The sequence below is a fragment of the Sinohyriopsis cumingii genome, chromosome 12 (genome assembly GCF_028554795.1).
Source record: "Sinohyriopsis cumingii isolate HCF-2022 chromosome 12, ASM2855479v2, whole genome shotgun sequence".
Classification (NCBI taxonomy): Eukaryota; Metazoa; Mollusca; class Bivalvia; order Unionida; family Unionidae; genus Sinohyriopsis; species Sinohyriopsis cumingii.
Window position 1 is genome coordinate 8,497,347 of NC_142972.1, and position 19,607 is coordinate 8,516,953.

A 19,607-nucleotide genomic window follows, 5' to 3' on the forward strand; every position below is an offset into this window, starting at 1 on the left:
GTTGTAACAGATTTGTATGACCGCTGCCAATGACTCACACCCATGTGAGAAAAGCAGCACATCACAGGATCCCAGACCATCATGTCTATAGACGTCCCATCCTGTCACATCCTGTGTGCTTCCAGCTTTGGATTCAGGAACCACATGTGTAGTCACCATGGACTGCAGGAACCAAATGCATAGTCACCATGGGCTGCAGGAACCAAATGTGTAGTCACCATGGGCTGCAGGAACCAAATGTGTAGTCACCATGGGCTGCAGGAACCAAATGTGTAGTCACCATTGGCTGCAGGAACCAAATGTGTAGTCACCATTGGCTGCAGGAAACAAATGCATAGTCACCATGTGCTGTAGTCACAACTTAGCATCATCATCAGACATGATGTACAACCAAAGATACATAACTATTGGTTACAGCCAAAACAGAGTGCAAAGTGAGCACATTACGACTGCTTATCCAGATGTCTTAATTTGTTTCCCTACCTACCAAAACACCATTCAAATGATTGACCATGTGACTATACCAAAACACCAATTAAATAATTGACCATGTGACTATACCAAAACACCATTCAAATAATTGACCATGTGACTATACCAAAACACCGTTCAAATGATTGACCATGTGACTATACCAAAACGCAGTTCAAATGATTGACCATGTGACTATACCAAAACACCATTCAAATGATTGACCATGTGACTATACCAAAACACCATTCAAATGATTGACCATGTGACTATACCAAAACACCATTCAAATGACTGACCATGTGACTATATCAAAACATCACTCAAATGATTGACCATGTGACTATACCAAAACACCATTCAAATGATTGACCATGTGACTATACCAAAACATCATCCAAAAAATGACTGACCATGTGACTATACCAAAACATCATCCAAAAAATGACTGACCATGTGACTATGCCAAAACATCATCTAATAAATGACTGACCATGTGACTATACCAAAACATCATCCAAAAAATGACTGACCATGTGACTATGCCAAAACATCATCCAAACAATGACTGACCATGTGACTATGCCAAAACATCATCCAAACAATGACTTACCATGTGACTATCAACTCATATTACACTCTATGTTAGTGGGGACAAAACATGAAACAAGAACAAATCAAACAAAATCAAACAAGAATAAATTTATTTTGCTTTTAATATTTTATGATGTTTTGTGTTAAAATTCTCATTCAGGAATGTAAATTATGTCAAAGCTTACATGATAATGGAATACATGTCCAATATGAGGCGGAATATGCAAGTGCAATGATCACACAAGTTAGTCATATATGGTAAATAAAGACAAAGCTTTCCAGAATATTAAAACATATGAAAGTACCACACCGATAATGATATCACAATTTTTCACCTTAAACAAAGGTAAATGCAAAATACCAAGAGGCCCAAGAGGGTCTTATATCGCTCACCTGATATATATAGGTCTAATAGTCAAAAGTAGGAGTTAAAAGGCAGATACCTTGGGTTGAAATATTCTCAGTCATGATTATTTCCAGTTGTTTGGTTTGCTAGGACTCTTGTATGAATGAGAAAGGTGTTCATGCTAGGACTCTTGTATGAATGAGACAGGTGTTCATGCTAGGATTCTTGCATGAATGAGACAGGTGTTCATACTAGGACTCTTGTATGAATGAGACAGGTGTTCAATGCTAGGACTCTTGTATGAATGAGACAGGTGTTCATGCTAGGACTCTGTCTATTAAATCTGTACTGATACTGTCAGGCCATTTCATATATGTCAAAAAGAAATTTTTCACTAGATTACTAAGGAAGCTATACACTGCATCGGAGGCCACACTTGACATACAAGAGAAGTTGAATGCAGGCTTTATACACAGTTGCTATGAAAGCCATGTCATTGCTAAATTAGACCTAATCCAACACAAATCAGAGGGAACACAAATAGAACAACATTCCTACCAAATTCAATCAAAACTGACTCAAGAATTCTGTAAAAGACAATGTAACTTGGATTAAAAGCCACACCATTGCTAGTGGAGTCATTCCAAACACAATTCCAATAGAGAAGAAACATTCCCGTAACGTTTTATTAAAATTGGCTGAGGTGCTTGAGAGAAGAGGTCTTTTTTCATTTTTATATTATTTGAGCAGTTTTTAATTGTATCTGGCCCAATTACTATGGAGTAAAGCCACAAATGTGTTTTCTTATGGGATGCTTTGGGAAGAATTTTATTTTGCTATCATCACATACCAATTATGGCACAACATACCCAAATAAACATCCAAACAACATCTGAATGAAAGTGGTCAGCCACTTCTAGGAAATAGCTTAAACAAAGCAAATAAAAATTCTTTTTTTTGCTTTAAAAGCTACACAATTTCTAGGGAAGCCACTCAATACCTTTTTGGAACACCTGCCCTTCAAGAACAAAATAGGACAAGCTATTTTGCAGAAATTAGCAAATATGTTTTCCCCTAAAAGAATGTCAAAAAGAATATTTCTGCCAAGTTTGAATCACACTGCCACAGCTGTTCTAGAGAAGAAGTCCAAAATTGGTTTTCTACCTGGATGCTAGGGAAGCCAGCCCAGACATCATTTTATTAGAGGATATCCTAATGAATATTTTTACACAAGAGGCATACTGACTGAATTTGGTATGACATGTCCTAATGAATATTCATGCCAATTTGAATCCAAACTGTCCCAGGTTGTTTTAGAGAAGTCAAAGATAGCAAGTGCGGACAGAAGCTGATCCATGTCATAAGCTCTCATGGCCATATGGCCAAGTTAGCTTAAAATTCACATTCTGAGCATAACAACCATGTATTAAAATGCTTCAATTACCTTAAACAGATTGCAAAATTTATATTTCCTTTAAAAAAAAAAGGTACTGTGAATGGTATTTCATATACCAACCATGTGTTTAACAGCCATGCACAGAGTCATTGTATGACATGGTGACCTCTTGTGAGTAATGGGTCTTAATGACCTTGACCTTTGGTCCTGGTATACAATCTTGAACTAAAGTTACTGTGCAAAAGACATTTGGTGGAGGGTGCTGATCAGAATTACCATGATACTGACCTCTGACATATGCAGTCAGCACCAGTAAGTTTCTTTCTTTTCTTATGTGCAAGCCATCCATGGTGTTTGGTGAAAGTACTTGTTCTAGAACAAAAGTTGTTGTGCAAACTCCATTTTCACTAAGACACAACGACCTAGACATTTGACCTAATGAGCCACAATTTCAGTTGCAATGACCTTCACCTTGGATCCTAAAATCAATAGGCTTCTTTCTACCCAAAGTGCTAACCATTTGCAAACTTTAGTGAGGCTATACCATTTTTCATTTTGTGATCTTGACCTTTGACCCCAAATCAATAGGCTTCTTCCTAACACAGGATGCATTTTTCCACTGTCTAATGCTATTCTTAATTGACAATGCACCTTACATAAAGTTATCTGCCTTAAAATAAGTAAACAAAAGTTATGACTCTTTATTTGTGAGAATTCAGACTACATTCCAGTGCTGTTTACTCCACATGCTGTGTACTCCAATGTTGTGTACTACACATGCTGTGTACTCCAATGTTGTGTACACCACATGCTGTGTACTCCACATCCTTATACATTTTGCCACAACAAATCGGGGTCTTTGCTATCAGGTGAATATGGCAGTACAAAGTAAAAGACTAGTCATCCAAGTATAAACTAATGAGAAACTCAGAAGCATATTGAATAAATATTTAAAACAGTTTCTGTGACATTTTATGCATCATACAAGCAAAATTAGCAGAAAAGAAAGAAAAAAAACCCCAAAAAATTATGTCAAAAGAAAATAACATCAAAACATAATAACATTCATAGAAAGACATGGGTCTTCATTAAAACATAATGTATTACATACATCACAGTGTATCATGTATCTTAAGCAGTGTACCATTTATTGCAAGCCGTGTATCATATATCACAAGCAGTGTACCATTTATCACAAGCAGTGTATCTTGTATCTCAAGCAGTTTATTATGTATGTTGAGCAGTGTACCATTTATTGCAAGCAGTGTATCATATATCCCAAGCACTCTACCATTTATCACAAGCAGTGTATCTTGTATCTTAAGCAGTGTACCATTTATCACAAGCAGAGTATCTTGTATCACAAGCAGTGTGTCATGTATCTTAAGCAGTCTATCTCAGAGATAACACTGATTACCATGCAAATAGTAAAGTCAGTGTTTATTATTTCCACAAAAAGATTTTATAAAATACATCTTGATGCTTGCACAAGATGAAAGAGAATCCTACAAGATGTATAAGCAGTATGTATGTAGAAATTTTAGTAATGTAGAAATGTAGTATTGTTGAAATTGTAGTAATTTTAGCAATGTCAGTAATGTAGAAATGTAGTAATGTAGAAATGTAGTAATGTAGTAGTATAGAAATGTAGTAATGTAGAAATGTAGTAATGTAGAAATGTTGCAATGTAGAAATGTAGTAATATTTTACAGCACCTCAACATACTCTCAAGATACTTAATTCAGCATACACAGAATAGACCCTGGAAAGTGAAAAACAAATTTTGATTTGATGATACCTCATCATGGCAGCATAGATAAAAAGGTATTGGACTTGGAGTGTGAAAACAATTATTAAACAAAATCTGGAAAGTAGGTAATACGTATTTTGTCTTCATCCTAAGAAACCAAGTTTTGGAGAAAAATGTTGCAATATTTACCTAATATGTTAGGAGCATTACCACATCCTTGCAAATCCCAATCTAGAAAGATAATCTGTTAGGAGTGCTACCACTACCTTGCAAATCCCAATCTAGAAAGATAATCTGTTAGGAGCATTACCACATCCTTGCAAATCCCAATCTAGAAAGATAATATGTTAGGAGTACTACCACTACCTTGCAAATCCCAATCTAGAAAGATAATCTGTTGGGAGTACTACCACTACCCTGCAAATCCCAATCTAGAAAGATAATCTGTTGGGAGTACTACCACTACCTTGCAAATCCCAATCTAGAAAGATAATCTGTTAGGAGTACTACCATTACCTTGCAAATCCCAATCTAGAAAGATAATCTGTTAGGAATACTACCACTACCTTGCAAATCCCAATCTAGAAAGATAATCTGTTAGGAGTACTACCATTACCTTGCAAATCCCAATCTAGAAAGATAATATATTAGGAGTACTAGCACCACCTTGCAAATCCCAATCTAGAAAGATAATCTGTTGGGAGTACTACCACTACCTTGCAAATCCCAATCTAGAAAGATAATCTGTTAGGAATACTACCACTACCTTGCAAATCCCAATCTAGAAAGATAATCTGTTGGGAGTACTACCACTACCCTGCAAATCCCAATCAAGAAAGATAATCTGTTGGGCATACTACCACTACCTTGCAAATCCCAATCTAGAAAGATAATATATTAGGAGTACTAGCACCACCTTGCAAATCCCAATCTAGAAAGATAATCTGTTAGGAGTACTAGCACTGCCTTGCAAATCCCAATCTAGAAAGATAATATGTTAGGAATACTAGCACTACCTTGCAAATCCCAATCTAGAAAGATAATCTGTTGGGAGTACTACCACTACCTTGCAAATCCCAATCTAGAAAGATAATCTGTTGGGAGTACTACCACTACCCTGCAAATCCCAATCTAGAAAGATAATCTGTTGGGAGTACTACCACTACCCTGCAAATCCCAATCTAGAATGATAATCTGTTAGGAGTACTACCACTACCCTGCAAATCCCAATCAAGAAAGATAATCTGTTGGAAGTACTACCACTACCTTGCAAATCCCAATCTAGAAAGATAATCTGTTGGGAGTACTACCACTACCCTGCAAATCCCAATCTAGAAAGATAATCTGTTAGGAGTACTAGCACTACCTTCCAAATCCCAATCTAGAATGATAATATGTTAGGAATACTACCACTACCTTGCAAATCCCAATCTAGAAAGATAATATGTTGGGAGTACTACCACTACTTTCCAAATCCCAATCTAGAAAGATAATCTGTTGGGAGTACTACCACTACCTTGCAAATCCCAATCTAGAATGATAATCTGTTAGGAGTACTACCACTACCCTGCAAATCCCAATCTAGAATGATAATCTGTTAGGAGTACTACCACTACCCTGCAAATCCCAATCCAGAATGATAATCTGTTAGGAGCACTACCACTACCCTGCAAATCCCAATCCAGAATGATAATCTGCTAGGAGCACTACCACTACCCTGCAAATCCCAATCTAGAATAGTAATATGTTAGAAGCATTACCACTACCTTGCAAATCCAGCCATGGAGATGGGTTGGGAGGATGTGCCTATATTACAATCAAGTGTGTAATATTCAAGTGAATAATTTACTCTCAATTTTAATTTTTCTTAAAATATTTGATCAGTTACAATGTTTTAGATCCAAAAAATGGAAGAGGGAGTTCCATTTCCTTACCTCAGTGTTAGTACTTCCTCTGATCCCCTAGCATATGCAAGTTTGAGTCTCATGTCAGGCTAGAGTTGGTGTATGGTCAATGAGGTATGCTGTCTATATTAAAACCATTGATCCTGCATATCCAGTGCATGGCCAATGAAGGATGGCACTGTGCATCCAGTGTATGGCCAATGAAGGATGGCACTGTGTATCCAGTATATGGTCAATGAAGGATGGCACTGTGTATCCAGTGTATGGTCAATAAAGGATGGCACTGTGTATCCAGTATATGGCCAATGAAGGATGGCACTGTGTATCCAGTATATGGCCAATGAAGGATGGCACTGTGTATCCAGTATATGGTCAATGAAGGATGGCACTGTGTATCCAGTGTATGGTCAATGAAGGATGGCACTGTGTATCCAGTATATGGCCAATGAAGGATGGCACTGTGTATCCAGTATACGGCCAATGAAGGATGGCACTGTGTATCCAGTATATGGCCAATGGAGGATGGCACTGTGTATCCAGTATATGGTCAATGAAGGATGGCACTGTGTATCCAGTGTATGGCCAATGAAGGATGGCACTGTGTATCCAGTGTATGGCCAATGAAGGATGGCACTGTGTATCCAGTGTATGGTCAATGAAGGATGGCACTGTGTATCCAGTGTATGGCCAATGAAGGATGGCACTGTGTATCCAGTGTATGGCCAATGAAGGATGGCACTGTGTATCCAGTGTATGGCCAATGAAGGATGGCACTGTGTATCCAGTGTATGGTCAGTGAAGGATGGCACTGTGTATCCAGTGTATGGTCAATGAAGGATGGCACTGTGTATCCAGTGTATGGTCAATGAAGGATGGCACTGTGTATCCAGTATATGGCCAATGAAGAATGGCACTGTGTATCCAGTATATGGTCAATGAAGGATGGCACTGTGTATCCAGTGTATGGTCAATGAAGGATGGCACTGTGTATCCAGTATATGGTCAATAAAGGATGGCACTGTGTATCCAGTGTATGGTCAATGAAGGATGGCACTGTGTATCCAGTATATGGTCAGTGAAGGATGGCACTGTGTATCCAGTATATGGTCAATGAATATGCAAGGGTCTTTCCAGCTGATCTGGCCTCTCTTAGGAAACGATGGATAGGATCTGGGACATTGGGCTTGCATGAGATTTGCAAGATGGGTTTGTGTTGATCATTAGCAGCATGGTCATGGATAGAAATGCATCTCTTTCTACAAGCAGATAGACAATGAATGTGCAACAGCGACCTTGTTAAGTACAAGAGCAAAAAGTTATACTGATTCCCAGGCATGTTAAGCATGTCTTTCCATGTCAAGGGTCAAGGGTCAAGGTCAAGATCAGCAGGGTTTTTCCATGTCAAGGGTCAATGTTATGAACAGATTGCTGAAAATGATGTTGACTTTCAAAGGCATATGCATGTTTGCAATATGTGATAGTCACATGGAACTGTTCTAACACCATTTCAGATATAGACTTCTTACTGGAAGAGGGGGGGAGTCTGAAGAAGCTTGCAAATTTAGTCTCGTTAATTTCAGCCTATTGAGTAAACAAGTTGACTGAGTCTCATGTTAATGTCAGTCTATTGAGTACACAAGATGACTGAGTCTCGTGTTAATGTCAGTCTATTGAGTACATAAGATGACTGAGTCTCATGTTAATGTCAATCTATTGAGTACACACGATGACCAGGTCTCATGTTAATTTCAATAACTGTACTTCTTTAGCTGGAATTTATACAAATGTTGAAGACTTTAATGATCCTTTGATAAACTGACACAACCGGTTATTTGTCTGCAGCCAATTACTGTACATGAAAGATGCTGACATGACCGTAACATTCAGATGAAGAGTCAACCTAATACCTTGTGAAAATCACAAAGAAAATAAACAAGCTTTTGTTAATCAGGAAATTAGTCTTTAAAATTTGCAGTGATATATTAAAAATAACTTTTAATTAAAAAATGCACTTTTTTTTCCTTTCTCTTTTATTTCCCCCAATGCAGGTGTAGTGTGTTTTTTTTCCTGTGTGACTGCTCATGCTGTGTTATTTGCACATGACACATGGAGTTGTACTTAGTCACTGCCATGCTGTGTTATTAGTACATGACATATGGAGTTGTACTTAGTCACTGCCATGCTGTGTTATTAGTACATGACATACGGAGTTGTACTTAGTCACTGCCATGCTGTGTTATTAGTACATGACATATGGAGTTGTACTTAGTCACTGCCATGCTGTGTTATTAGTACATGACATATGGAGTTGTACTTAGTCACTGCCATGCTGTGTTATTAGTACATGACATACGGAGTTGTACTTAGTCACTGCCATGCTGTGTTATTAGTACATGAAACACAGAGTTGTACTTAGTCACTGCCATGCTGTGTTATTAGTACATGAAACACAGAGTTGTACTTAGTCACTGCCATGCTGTGTTATTAGTACATGAAACACAGAGTTGTACTTAGTCACTGCCATGCCGTGTTATTAGTACATGAAACACAGAGTTGTACTTAGTCACTGCCATGCCGTGTTATTAGTACATGAAACACGGAGTTGTACACAGTCACTGCCATGCTGTGTTATTAGTACATGAAACATGGAGTTATACTTAATCACTGCCATGCTGTGTTATTAGTAGATGAAACATGGAGTTATACATGAAGTGATACAGATAATGACATTTAAAACTGCTATGTTGATGGATGAACTATTACAGGTATAATGATATTACATATCTATATAATGATATTACATATCTATATAATGGTCTGGACTGGGAAGTTTAAAATTGTCATTTTATCTATAACACATTAGTTCATATGTGTCTTCTTATGATGGATAAATGTGTTGTGAGTTGTATTTGTGCTTGCTTATGACAGGTATGTGTGTTGTATGTTTGTGCTTGCTTATGTGTGTTTGTGGTTGCTTATGATGGGTATCTGTGTTATGTTTATTTATGATGGATATGTGTGTTGTGTTTGTGCTTGCTTATGATGGGTAAATGTCTTGTGTTTGTGTTTGCTTATGATGGGTATGTGTGTTGTGTGTTTGTGCTAAGCTTATGATGGGTATTAGTTATGAGCTGTCTTTGTACTTGCTTATCATGGGTACAGGTATGTGTGTTGTATGTTTGTATTTGCTTATGTGTGTTTGTGGTTGCTTATGATGGGTATCTGTGTTGTGTTTGTGTTTGGTTATGATGGGTATGTGTGTTGTGTTTGTGCTTGCTTATGATGGGTAAATGTATTGTGTTTGTGTTTGCTTATGATGGGTATGTGTGTTGTGTTTGTGCTTGCTTATGATGGGTACATATTTTGTATGTTGTGTTTGTGCTTGCTTATGATGGGTATATGTGTTATGAGCTGTGTTTCTGTTTGCTTATAATGGATACATATGTTATAATCTCACAATTGGCAACTATAGTTTAATTTGTACTGCTTGTCAACTTAATCTATACAAAAAGTCAATAATCCATTTATTAACGTTAATTTATTTTTTATGTTTAACATCTATAAATATTTAAATCCATTTAAAAACTATTTATATTATATAAGATATGAGATTTTTAGTATTATGTATACAAATTAAAGCTGCAAGCAGTTTCTCAACCCTTGCACTCAACTGTTACCAAAATTCATCTTTCTATCTGACACCCTTGATAATACTGTTATCAAATGATATGGACCTCATCACTTGTTATAAACAGTGAGTTGTATCATTATTCAATTCCATTATAATTATTCTCACCACCTCATCCCATCCTAACACCTGTTGAATATTTGCAACCAGTATATTGGTTTTAAAAAACTGCCCTGCAGAACTTCAGTATTAAAACAATCAACCCCGAACACACTTTTTGCTGGATTCAATCAACCCTGAACAAGCTTTTTAGCTGGATTCAATCAACCCTGAACACACTTTTTGCTGGATTCAATCAACCCTGAACACGCTTTTTGCTGGATTCAATCAACCCTGAACATGCCTTTTGCTGGATTCAATCAACACTGAACATGCTTTTTGCTGGATTCAATCAACCCTGAACACGCTTTTTGCTGGATTAATTGAGAGTGTCAGTAAGAAGTCTAATATGCATATAAATGAAAACAAAATTCCTGTATTACATTTATATGCTTATTAATGAGCGAAAATCTGGGTCCAAAAAGTCAACAATTGTCACAAATTAAATGGCAAATCTCACAGAGAGTGCTATTTCTGGATCCAAAACAAAATTCCTGTATTACATTTTTATGCTTATTACTGAGCGAAAATCTGGGTCCAAAAAGTCAACAATTGCCACAAATTAAATGGCAAATCTCACAGAGAGTGCTATTTCTGGATCCAAAAGGTCACAAATTGCCAAAATTGAATGGCAAATCTCATAGAGAGTGCTATTTCTGATCCAAAATGTCAGAAACTGCCAGAACTGAATGGCAAATCTCATAGAGTGCTGTTTCTGGAACCAAAAGGTCACAAACTGCCAAAATTGAATAGTAAATCTCATAAAGAGTGCTATTTCTGGATCCAAAAGGTCACAAACTGTCAAAACTGAATGGCAAATTTCAAAGAGAGTGCTTTTGGACTCCAGCATATTTTGTAACTCACCCTAAAATGAAACATAACATGGATAAGAAAATAAATGTCGTAAAAGTGACATCAATGTCAGATTTTCATTATTCAAAATAACACACATTTTAACTGTGAAGAATACGTGTTTTTTATCTTCATGTAATAAATTATATCAAAATGTTTTGATTTCTGCATGAACTGAGAATGAGATATGCACCTTCTACAAGAACTGACAGGTGTGAATGTTCAAAATGAAACCAGGTCAACCCAAAACTACTTACGTGGGTTACATCTAATATTTAATGCCTCCATTTGACATACTTATATCACCTGAGGTGAGTGTAGCTTGGTTGAACTGAAAGTTTACTGTTAACAGTTGTCACTTCATTTTGTGACTTGATTACTGAAGTTGACAAAATACCATAGCTAATGGCTGAATTTTCTACATATGATTGTCTGGTCCAGACTGGAGTTACATCTGCATTCTTTATGTTGCTTGATACATACATTGTTTCCTTCATCACAGCCTGATCATCATTCATCAAGTTACTGTTGCTGTTTGGCACAAATTGTGCAGGAGTGGTGACATTTTCAGGAATTAAAACATCTTTCTCACTAAAGTCCACAAAAACCCATGTGTAGAGTTTCCTGAACTCCAACTTCAAACGTTCATATTTCAGAGAATTCAAGCCATCATGCTGCCATCTTTGTTTGCTTTCCTTTAACAGTCTGAATCTGAAATAAAATAAAAATAAAGATATCCCTCATTATAAAGACCTTTGGTATACTACTGTCTTCTTATAAAACCCTTAGGTATAGTGTACCCTCATTATAAAGTCCCTTAGTATATTGTACCTTCATTATAAAACCCACTGGTATACCACTAACCCATTATAAAGCCCCTTGGTATAATAATGACCCATCATAAAGCCCCTTGGTATATGACTGCCTCATTATAAATCCTTTTGTTATACTACTGCCCCACAAATCTCTAGACCTGCCAACCCTTACAAGACTGTCCCAGTAAGGCAATTAATTTTTGTCCATAAATTTGACCAGTTTTCAGTAAGGTACAACAAAATATCATGTAGCGCTATTATAAAATTGGCAAAGAAATATTTAAAAATGTCAGTATTAAAAATGTATGCAGTGATGGTAAACATTATGTTCAACTGGAAAGTTATTAAAGTACATGTAGACCTTATTTACCACCAGTACAGCTGCACAAACTTCAGTTTCAAACCCTATGCAGCTCAATGGCTTGTTGCTCTCTCTCAATTTGACATAATTCTCAGAATTCTTTTTTGATTTTGATAATGCTGACATTTTACATGAATTTATATGTGCAGTTTAAAGCATCTGAGGTGTTACTGTAAAGTTAGCCTGGTTCTCTAACTCCAATAAATTGAATATGCAACCCAGATCCACCATAAGTCCATGTCTTTTAAGGGTCATTTTCATAAGACTTATGGTAAAATCACAAGGGTTGGTAGCCACAACCTTGCTCCAAGCACTGGTATTTAATTGATTACATGATCATCAGGAGAAGAGACAGACAGAATGTCCTTCTGATTGAAGGCCATAAGAAGTGCAAAATGCTGGAATGACCACTGGCTAATGCTAATAATATCAGACTAGCAGATAACCACAAATCAAAAAAGTGCCCAAAAAACTTAATGTTGCCAAATTGAAACAGGAAACTTATGAAGGGAAGCATTTGTTGAAGAACTGTGCTTACAACTGGGTACAATCAACTGGGTACAATCAGCTGGGTACAGTCAACTGGGTACAATCAATACAAACTCTCAAAATGCAAAAAAGAACTGGGCATCCTTCAGATACACAGTGTACTCAGCTTCATCCAAAACCCTTGGTCCCAACACAGGTAAATATCATCCAAAACCCTTGGTCTCAACACAGGTAAATATCATCCAAAATTCTTGGTCCCAACACAGGTAAATATCATCCAAAACCCTTGGTCCCAACACAAGTAAACATCATCCAAACCCTTTGTCCTAAAACAGGTAAATATCATCCAAAACCCTTGGTTCCAACACAGGTAAATATAATTCAAAATTCTTGGTCCCAACACAGGTAAATATCATCCAAAACCCTTGGTCCCAACACAGGTAAATACCATCCAAAACCCTTGGTCCCAACACAAGCAAATATCATCCAAAATTATTGGTCCCAACACAGGTAAGTATCATCCAAAACCCTTGGTCCCACCACAGATAAATATCATCCAAAACCCTTGGTCCCAACACAGGTAAATATCATCCAAAATTATTGGTCCCAACACAGGTAAATATCATTCAAAACCCTTGGTCCCAACACAAGTAAACATCATCCAAAACCCTTTGTCCTAAAACAGGTAAATATCATCCCAAACCCTTGGTCCCAACACAGGTAAATATCATCCCAAACCCTTGGTCCCAACACAGGTAAATATCATCCAAAATCTTTGGTCCCAACAGAGGTAAATATCATCCAAAACCCTTGGTCGCAATACAGGTAAATATCAAGATTGGTTTGATGAGAAAGCTGATGCCATACAGTGACTAAATCTGAATGAGAAACTTCAGCTACAGACAGCTTGCTTAAAAGACAGCACTTCATCATCTAAGAAGGCAGCCTTTCACAACATGGAGAGGACAGTCATATACAAACTCAGTGAGTATTTTCTACATGCTGCATTACAGCATCACTCATATTTGGAACCTACATTTTACAGATGCATTCATACATCACTAGGCCTTAACGGTGCATTTATACGTCACTAGGCCTTAACAATGCATTTATATGTCACTAGGCCTTAATGAGGCATTCATACATCAACAGACCTTAATGGTGCATTCATATGTCACTAGGCCTTAATAGTGCATTCATACATCACTAGGCCTTAATGATGCATTCATACATCACTAGGCCTTAACGGTGCATTCATACGTCACTAGGCCTTAACAATGCATTTATATGTCACTAGGCCTTAATGAGGCATTCATACATCAACAGACCTTAATGGTGCATTCATATGTCACTAGGCCTTAATAGTGCATTCATACATCACTAGGCCTTAATGATGCATTCATATGTCACTAGGCCTTAATGGTGCATTCATACATCACTAGGCCTTAACAATGCATTTATACATCACTAGACCTTAATGAGGCATTCATACATCACTAGGCCTTAACAATGCATTCATATATCACTAGGCCTTTAATGATGCATTCAAACATCACTAGGCCATAGCGAGTTAACCTCATAACATGTAAAGATGGAAGATAACAGAGAATCATACGAGTTATTAAAATCATCAAATGTCAATATTAATGCCCTGAATGGTCTTTATTCCATATTTGTAAACAACAGAAATTTAAAAAGGGGCAGAAAATAAAGTCTGACATAATAAAGCATATGTGGATCCATAGCTTAATATTAGTCAATTAGTATATCAATAGCTTAATATTAGTCAATTAGTAGATCAACAGCTTAATATTAGTCAATTAGTAGATCATAAACTTAATATTAATCAATTAGTAGATCAAAAGCTTCATATTAGTCAATTAGTTAATCAACAGCTTAATATTAGTCAATTAGTATCAACAGCTAAATATTAGTTAATTAGTAGATCAATAGCTTAATAATAGTCGATTAGTAGATCCACAGGTTTCTGCTTTTTGACTTGTCTTAGATATGTGGTTGCTACAATGTAGCTTATGACTTGTCTTAGATATGTGGTTGCTAAAATTGAGCTTTCTGACTTGTCTTAGATATGTGGTTGCTAAAATTGAGCTTTCTGACTTGCCTTAGATATGTGGTTGCTAAAATTGAGCTTTCTGACTTGCCTTAGATATGTGGTTGCTAAAATTGAGCTTTCTGACTTGTCACCAAGAACAATGACTTGGAATTCCTGGGGAAAGGCTTGCCTAGAACCATGGCTTGTAATTCCTGGGGACTGGATTGCTAAGAACAATGACTTGGAATTCCTGGGGACTGGATTGCCAAGAACCATGGCTTGGAATTCCAGGGGATTGAATTCCATACTCTTATAGGCCCATTCCACACTTTTGCAAAACTTGGGCATATTTCTATTTACAATAACTTTTTCCTGTCAAAAGCTCATCTACCACCTTTTAAAAGCTGACAAGACTGGTACCCTAGGAATATCATAGGAAAAACAAATTAATCATATTCAATGAGACCAGGTCAAGTTTTTCAGATTGCTATATCTTACCTCTTTGGATTTTCTTTGTCCTTAACATGGTCTAGCATTTTGTACCTGGCAATAGTCATGGGATATCTGGTGACAGTCATTTTGCTGTACAGAATCCTGAAAGTACACCATATATTTATCTTGAAAAGAATTTCTTTCAGAGTGTTAGTTCTTTGAGATCCCTTTAACACCTTTTTTGAATACCATATATACTAGTTTATAAGTCAAGTCAAACTGCATTCGGCCAAATCTGTTTATATGGAGTTTGTTAATCAGTAGAACAAAATAGCTCAGACCCTGATTGGCTGGTTCATTATGTGATGGAAGATCAGAGTCTATGTTATTTTGAACTTGACTTATGAGTGAGTATAAAAGATAGATTATGACCAGTTTCTTATGTTCAAACGTTGCACAGAGGATGAGTGAAGATTGTGAATCACAGGATTTATAATCTTTCCCAAGTGATCTAGCAACATCTGAACATTACAAAAATTATTACAAATCATGTAAGTGAAATTGAATTTTAAAATGTTAGGTTATTTTTATGTTTTTTCAATGTTTTAAAATATTTCTGATTGAAATTTGACCTGTCATGATATCTAGAGTGTTCACAAGCAAGTACTGACAGATGGACAGGTGACGGACGACGAAAAAGGCCGTTGCATAAAACAGACAATATGGGATTGTGAACTATAATTTGTATAGTACCTTCTAAACATGTCATCGTCCTCTCCACCCCAACCAAAATAATGATTGGAATATCCATTTGTTTTCAAAAACTGTTCCTTTGTCATGGCAGTCACACCACCAAATATCTGGGTGTACAAAAGCCTGGAAAGAAATTAGGAGAAATAAGAGTTGATATTATATAATTCTAAATGAGTCAAACTGATTGCCATGGACATTAAACCAAACTGACCAAACATTCTAATGCTCTGTTAATCAAAGGAAGCAATTTGAAGCAGAAAAAAACAATGTTTTAATAGATTTCCCTGGAAGTAGAAACATAATATATCAAAACTGTTATTTTCTAAATTACCCCAACATATTTTATTTAATCACCATCTATACCATATAATATTTTCCTAGATATAACACATTAAAAATTCATGATGTCACAAAGATGTCATGCTCTGTGGTAAGGCCATGTTGTCCTAATATTTCAAGGTGTTTTACAACCTTTAATGAAATCACTTCCTTCATACATTAAAGATACAACTACTTTCATTAAAAAGTTGAAGTCTATTCCACATCTATCTGATTATTTCAATCCTGGTATCACTAGATGCAACATCACTACATACCAACATTCTGCATGCACATGGTATTGAAGAGTGCAAATATTTTCTTGATAACAATCCTAATAATAGCACACTTACTAGCGAAGATATTTGTAAAATAATAAAAACTTATCTTGGAAAATAATTATTTTCAATTTAATAATACGAATTAATACAGATAATGGGTATTAATATGGCTCCTATATACTCTTCCCTTTCATGGGTGAATTAGAAAAGGATTTTATTCAAAACGAAAAGTTTAATCCATCTCTTTGGTTCAGATTTTTAGATGACATAATTATGATCTGGAAGCATTCAACTGAAGAACTGAAAAAAAATTATTGATATACAATAGCAGAGTCGATATCGACAGGAGCAGCTTGTCGGAGGATAATGGCGGACGTAAACAGTGCCTGGAGGTGTGTATAATAGCACTCGCTGATTGGTCAATCGAGCAGAATGATTGACAACTGGCGATAGGTCAATTTGCCTAACAGGTCACCTGTCCTACACAGCCAGATTCTCAGGGCCCCATCATAGTAAGAAGATAATTAAATCTGCCTAACAGGTCACCTACCCTACACAGCCACATTCTCAGGGTCCCATCACAGTAAGAAGATAATTCAATTTGCCTAACAGGTCACCTACCCTACACAGCCACATTCTCAGGGCCCCATCACAGTAAGAAGATAATTCAATTTGCCTAACAGGTCACCTGCCCTACACAGCCACATTCTCAGGGCCCCATCACAGTAAGAAGATAATTAAATCTGCCTGACAGGTCACCTACCCTACACAGCCACATTCTTAGGGCCCCATCACATTAAGAAGAAATAACTGTCTTGCCTTGTATTGTGCTGGGACTGTATGGTCATAAACTAAGTAACAGAAAGAGGCAAAATCAACAACTTTTGTAAAATTTAACAAATAATTATATGATCAAAGTTATAAAAGAAAACGTGACAGGAACATCAATCATTTATTTAAATAAGAGGATAAGAGGAAAAAAGGGAGACAATTCCAGACTATAACTGCAGAGTAATCATGCACTGAGCTAAGGGATAGAACAGCAGGGAGTAGGGAAAGGTGCCATTGACAACTTAAATGTTGCTAACATTAAAACATTTATTGCTTGTGGCTTCAAATACAAAGCAATCAAAGTATTGGCAATACAAGTCTAACCTATACTTGTGCTTGTCGATGGCAGCTGACATGTGCCTAGGCATTGGTGGGCAGGTGTATAGGTTGCGATCATCTTCTGGTAAAAGGTCCACGTCATGGAAGATAAAACACTGGAAATCATATAGTTTGACTGCTTCCACAAATCCTATGTTCATCAACATAGCACGATTGAAGATCTTGTCAGGTGCCTGCAAAGCAAATTATAATTTTAGATCTACATAAAGGAAAATGAAATCGTCGCTATGGCAGATCATGGTCTATTTTGTTTGCAGTTAGATTTGTGAGGTGAATAGTTATGTAGTGATTAAGCCACCCTCTATGAATTAATATAGTTATTAGGGTTTATTAGACCCAACAAATGTATTGCTTTCAATACATAACCATGACCTTGACCTCTTAGAAATAAGAGCATTTGGAATAGGTCTGTCTTGATTCTCATGCTTATTTTTCAATTATTAGCAATCAGAAATAACGTGTCCTTTCTTCTTGCAATAGGTACATGTAGGAAGAGACAAGGATTTTTGATCGAGCTTATCAGAAGCTTGATTTGTAAAATGTTTGAATTTTAGAAGGGCTTGTATCAGGCTGAAATACTTTTCTAACAGAAGGCAATTCTTATATACAAAAGAAACTTTACGACCTAAATAATAGTCGTCAACATTACAAGCAGCATTTTCCAAAGGTTTCAACCTTATGCTCATCAAGATAAGTCTTAATGTCACTATGGATGCATTTCTTGAACTCTTCAAGTATTACAAGTTGCCTGAGATTTTCATAACCTTGATCACCTTTCCTGGCTAAGCAACATTGATCAAATAACTGCACTTTGGCCATTTCAAATTTTCAGCAATTTTTTTAAATTGAGGAAAATATTTGTCTAATTCATTTTCTCTAAAAGGGGGGTACTAACCTAATATTCTTAGTGACATCAAAACCTGAATCTGTATGTGAAGTGGGAACGTGCATTTCACTTGCCAGCTCTATTTCTTTTATTCTAAATTGATATTCCCTCTCCTCCTTCTCTCTTTGCATTTGCATCTGTCTCTCTCTCCTCTTTCTCCAATTGTAACTGCATTTGTTTCTCTCTCTCCTGTAACTTCATTTGTGGTTTTTCTAACTGCATTTGTCTTTCACTCTACTCTTTCTCTGCTTGTAACTGCATTTGTTCCTGTTTCTATCTCTCCCTCCTCTTTCTCAATAACATTTGTTTTTCTTCTTTCTGTAACTGCAACTGCATTTGTTCTTTTTGTAACTGCATTTGTGTATTTCTCCTCTTTCTCCAAAAAACATTTATTCTTTCTCTTTCTCCAATTGAAACTGCATTTGTTTTTCTTCTTTATCTTTCTAAAGTTCCAGCTTTCTTAACTCTGATTCCATCTTGTATTTTAATTTTAATTCCTTTACTTTTGTGTCTGAGTCTGATACATACTGATTGAAACCAAAACACTTTTATCCAAAATATTCTTTTCCACCAAATACTGAACCAAAATATTTTTTATTTCATGCTTCATTAAGGAAACTTTTGCCTCAGAAAGATCATATTTTCTGGCAAGTTGAATCAATTCATCTCTTTATAAAAGGTCTAACTGTTCCTGGGTAGGGTTTGAAAGAAAGATCTCCACTTTTGATGACATTGTAAAAAAGCTTGCTGATTTCACTACAGATTTCTAATGTAAATTAATACTTGGGATTTTAAAAATTTCAAAAACATGGAGACTTTAAATTTCAAAAACAAAGTTTTCTGAAATATGTTGCCAAAATTCATATATCCCAAGTACGAGCACCCAATTTACTATGTCACATTTTTAGGCTCTTACAAAACGTAACAAGAAAAATGAAAAGACAACAAG

General features: G+C 36.3%; 1 protein-coding gene across 3 annotated transcripts in view; it reads right to left on the reverse strand.

The window, feature by feature from the left end:
• Positions 1–1,158: 1,158 nt before the first annotated feature.
• The window catches only part of LOC149785977 (beta-1,4-N-acetylgalactosaminyltransferase bre-4-like), a 123,931-nt gene continuing 105,482 nt past the window's right edge, over positions 1,159–19,607 (reverse strand). For all 3 annotated transcript variants that reach the window (XM_089976237.1, XM_089976239.1, XM_089976238.1), the window contains 4 exons: positions 17,758–17,945; positions 16,004–16,126; positions 15,317–15,412; positions 1,159–11,811 (listed from right to left, as the gene is read on the reverse strand). In XM_089976237.1, the coding sequence (XP_089832363.1) occupies positions 11,403–11,811; positions 15,317–15,412; positions 16,004–16,126; positions 17,758–17,945 (816 nt within the window). In that variant the 3' untranslated portion in view covers positions 1,159–11,402. The remainder of the gene's footprint in view (positions 11,812–15,316; positions 15,413–16,003; positions 16,127–17,757; positions 17,946–19,607) is intronic.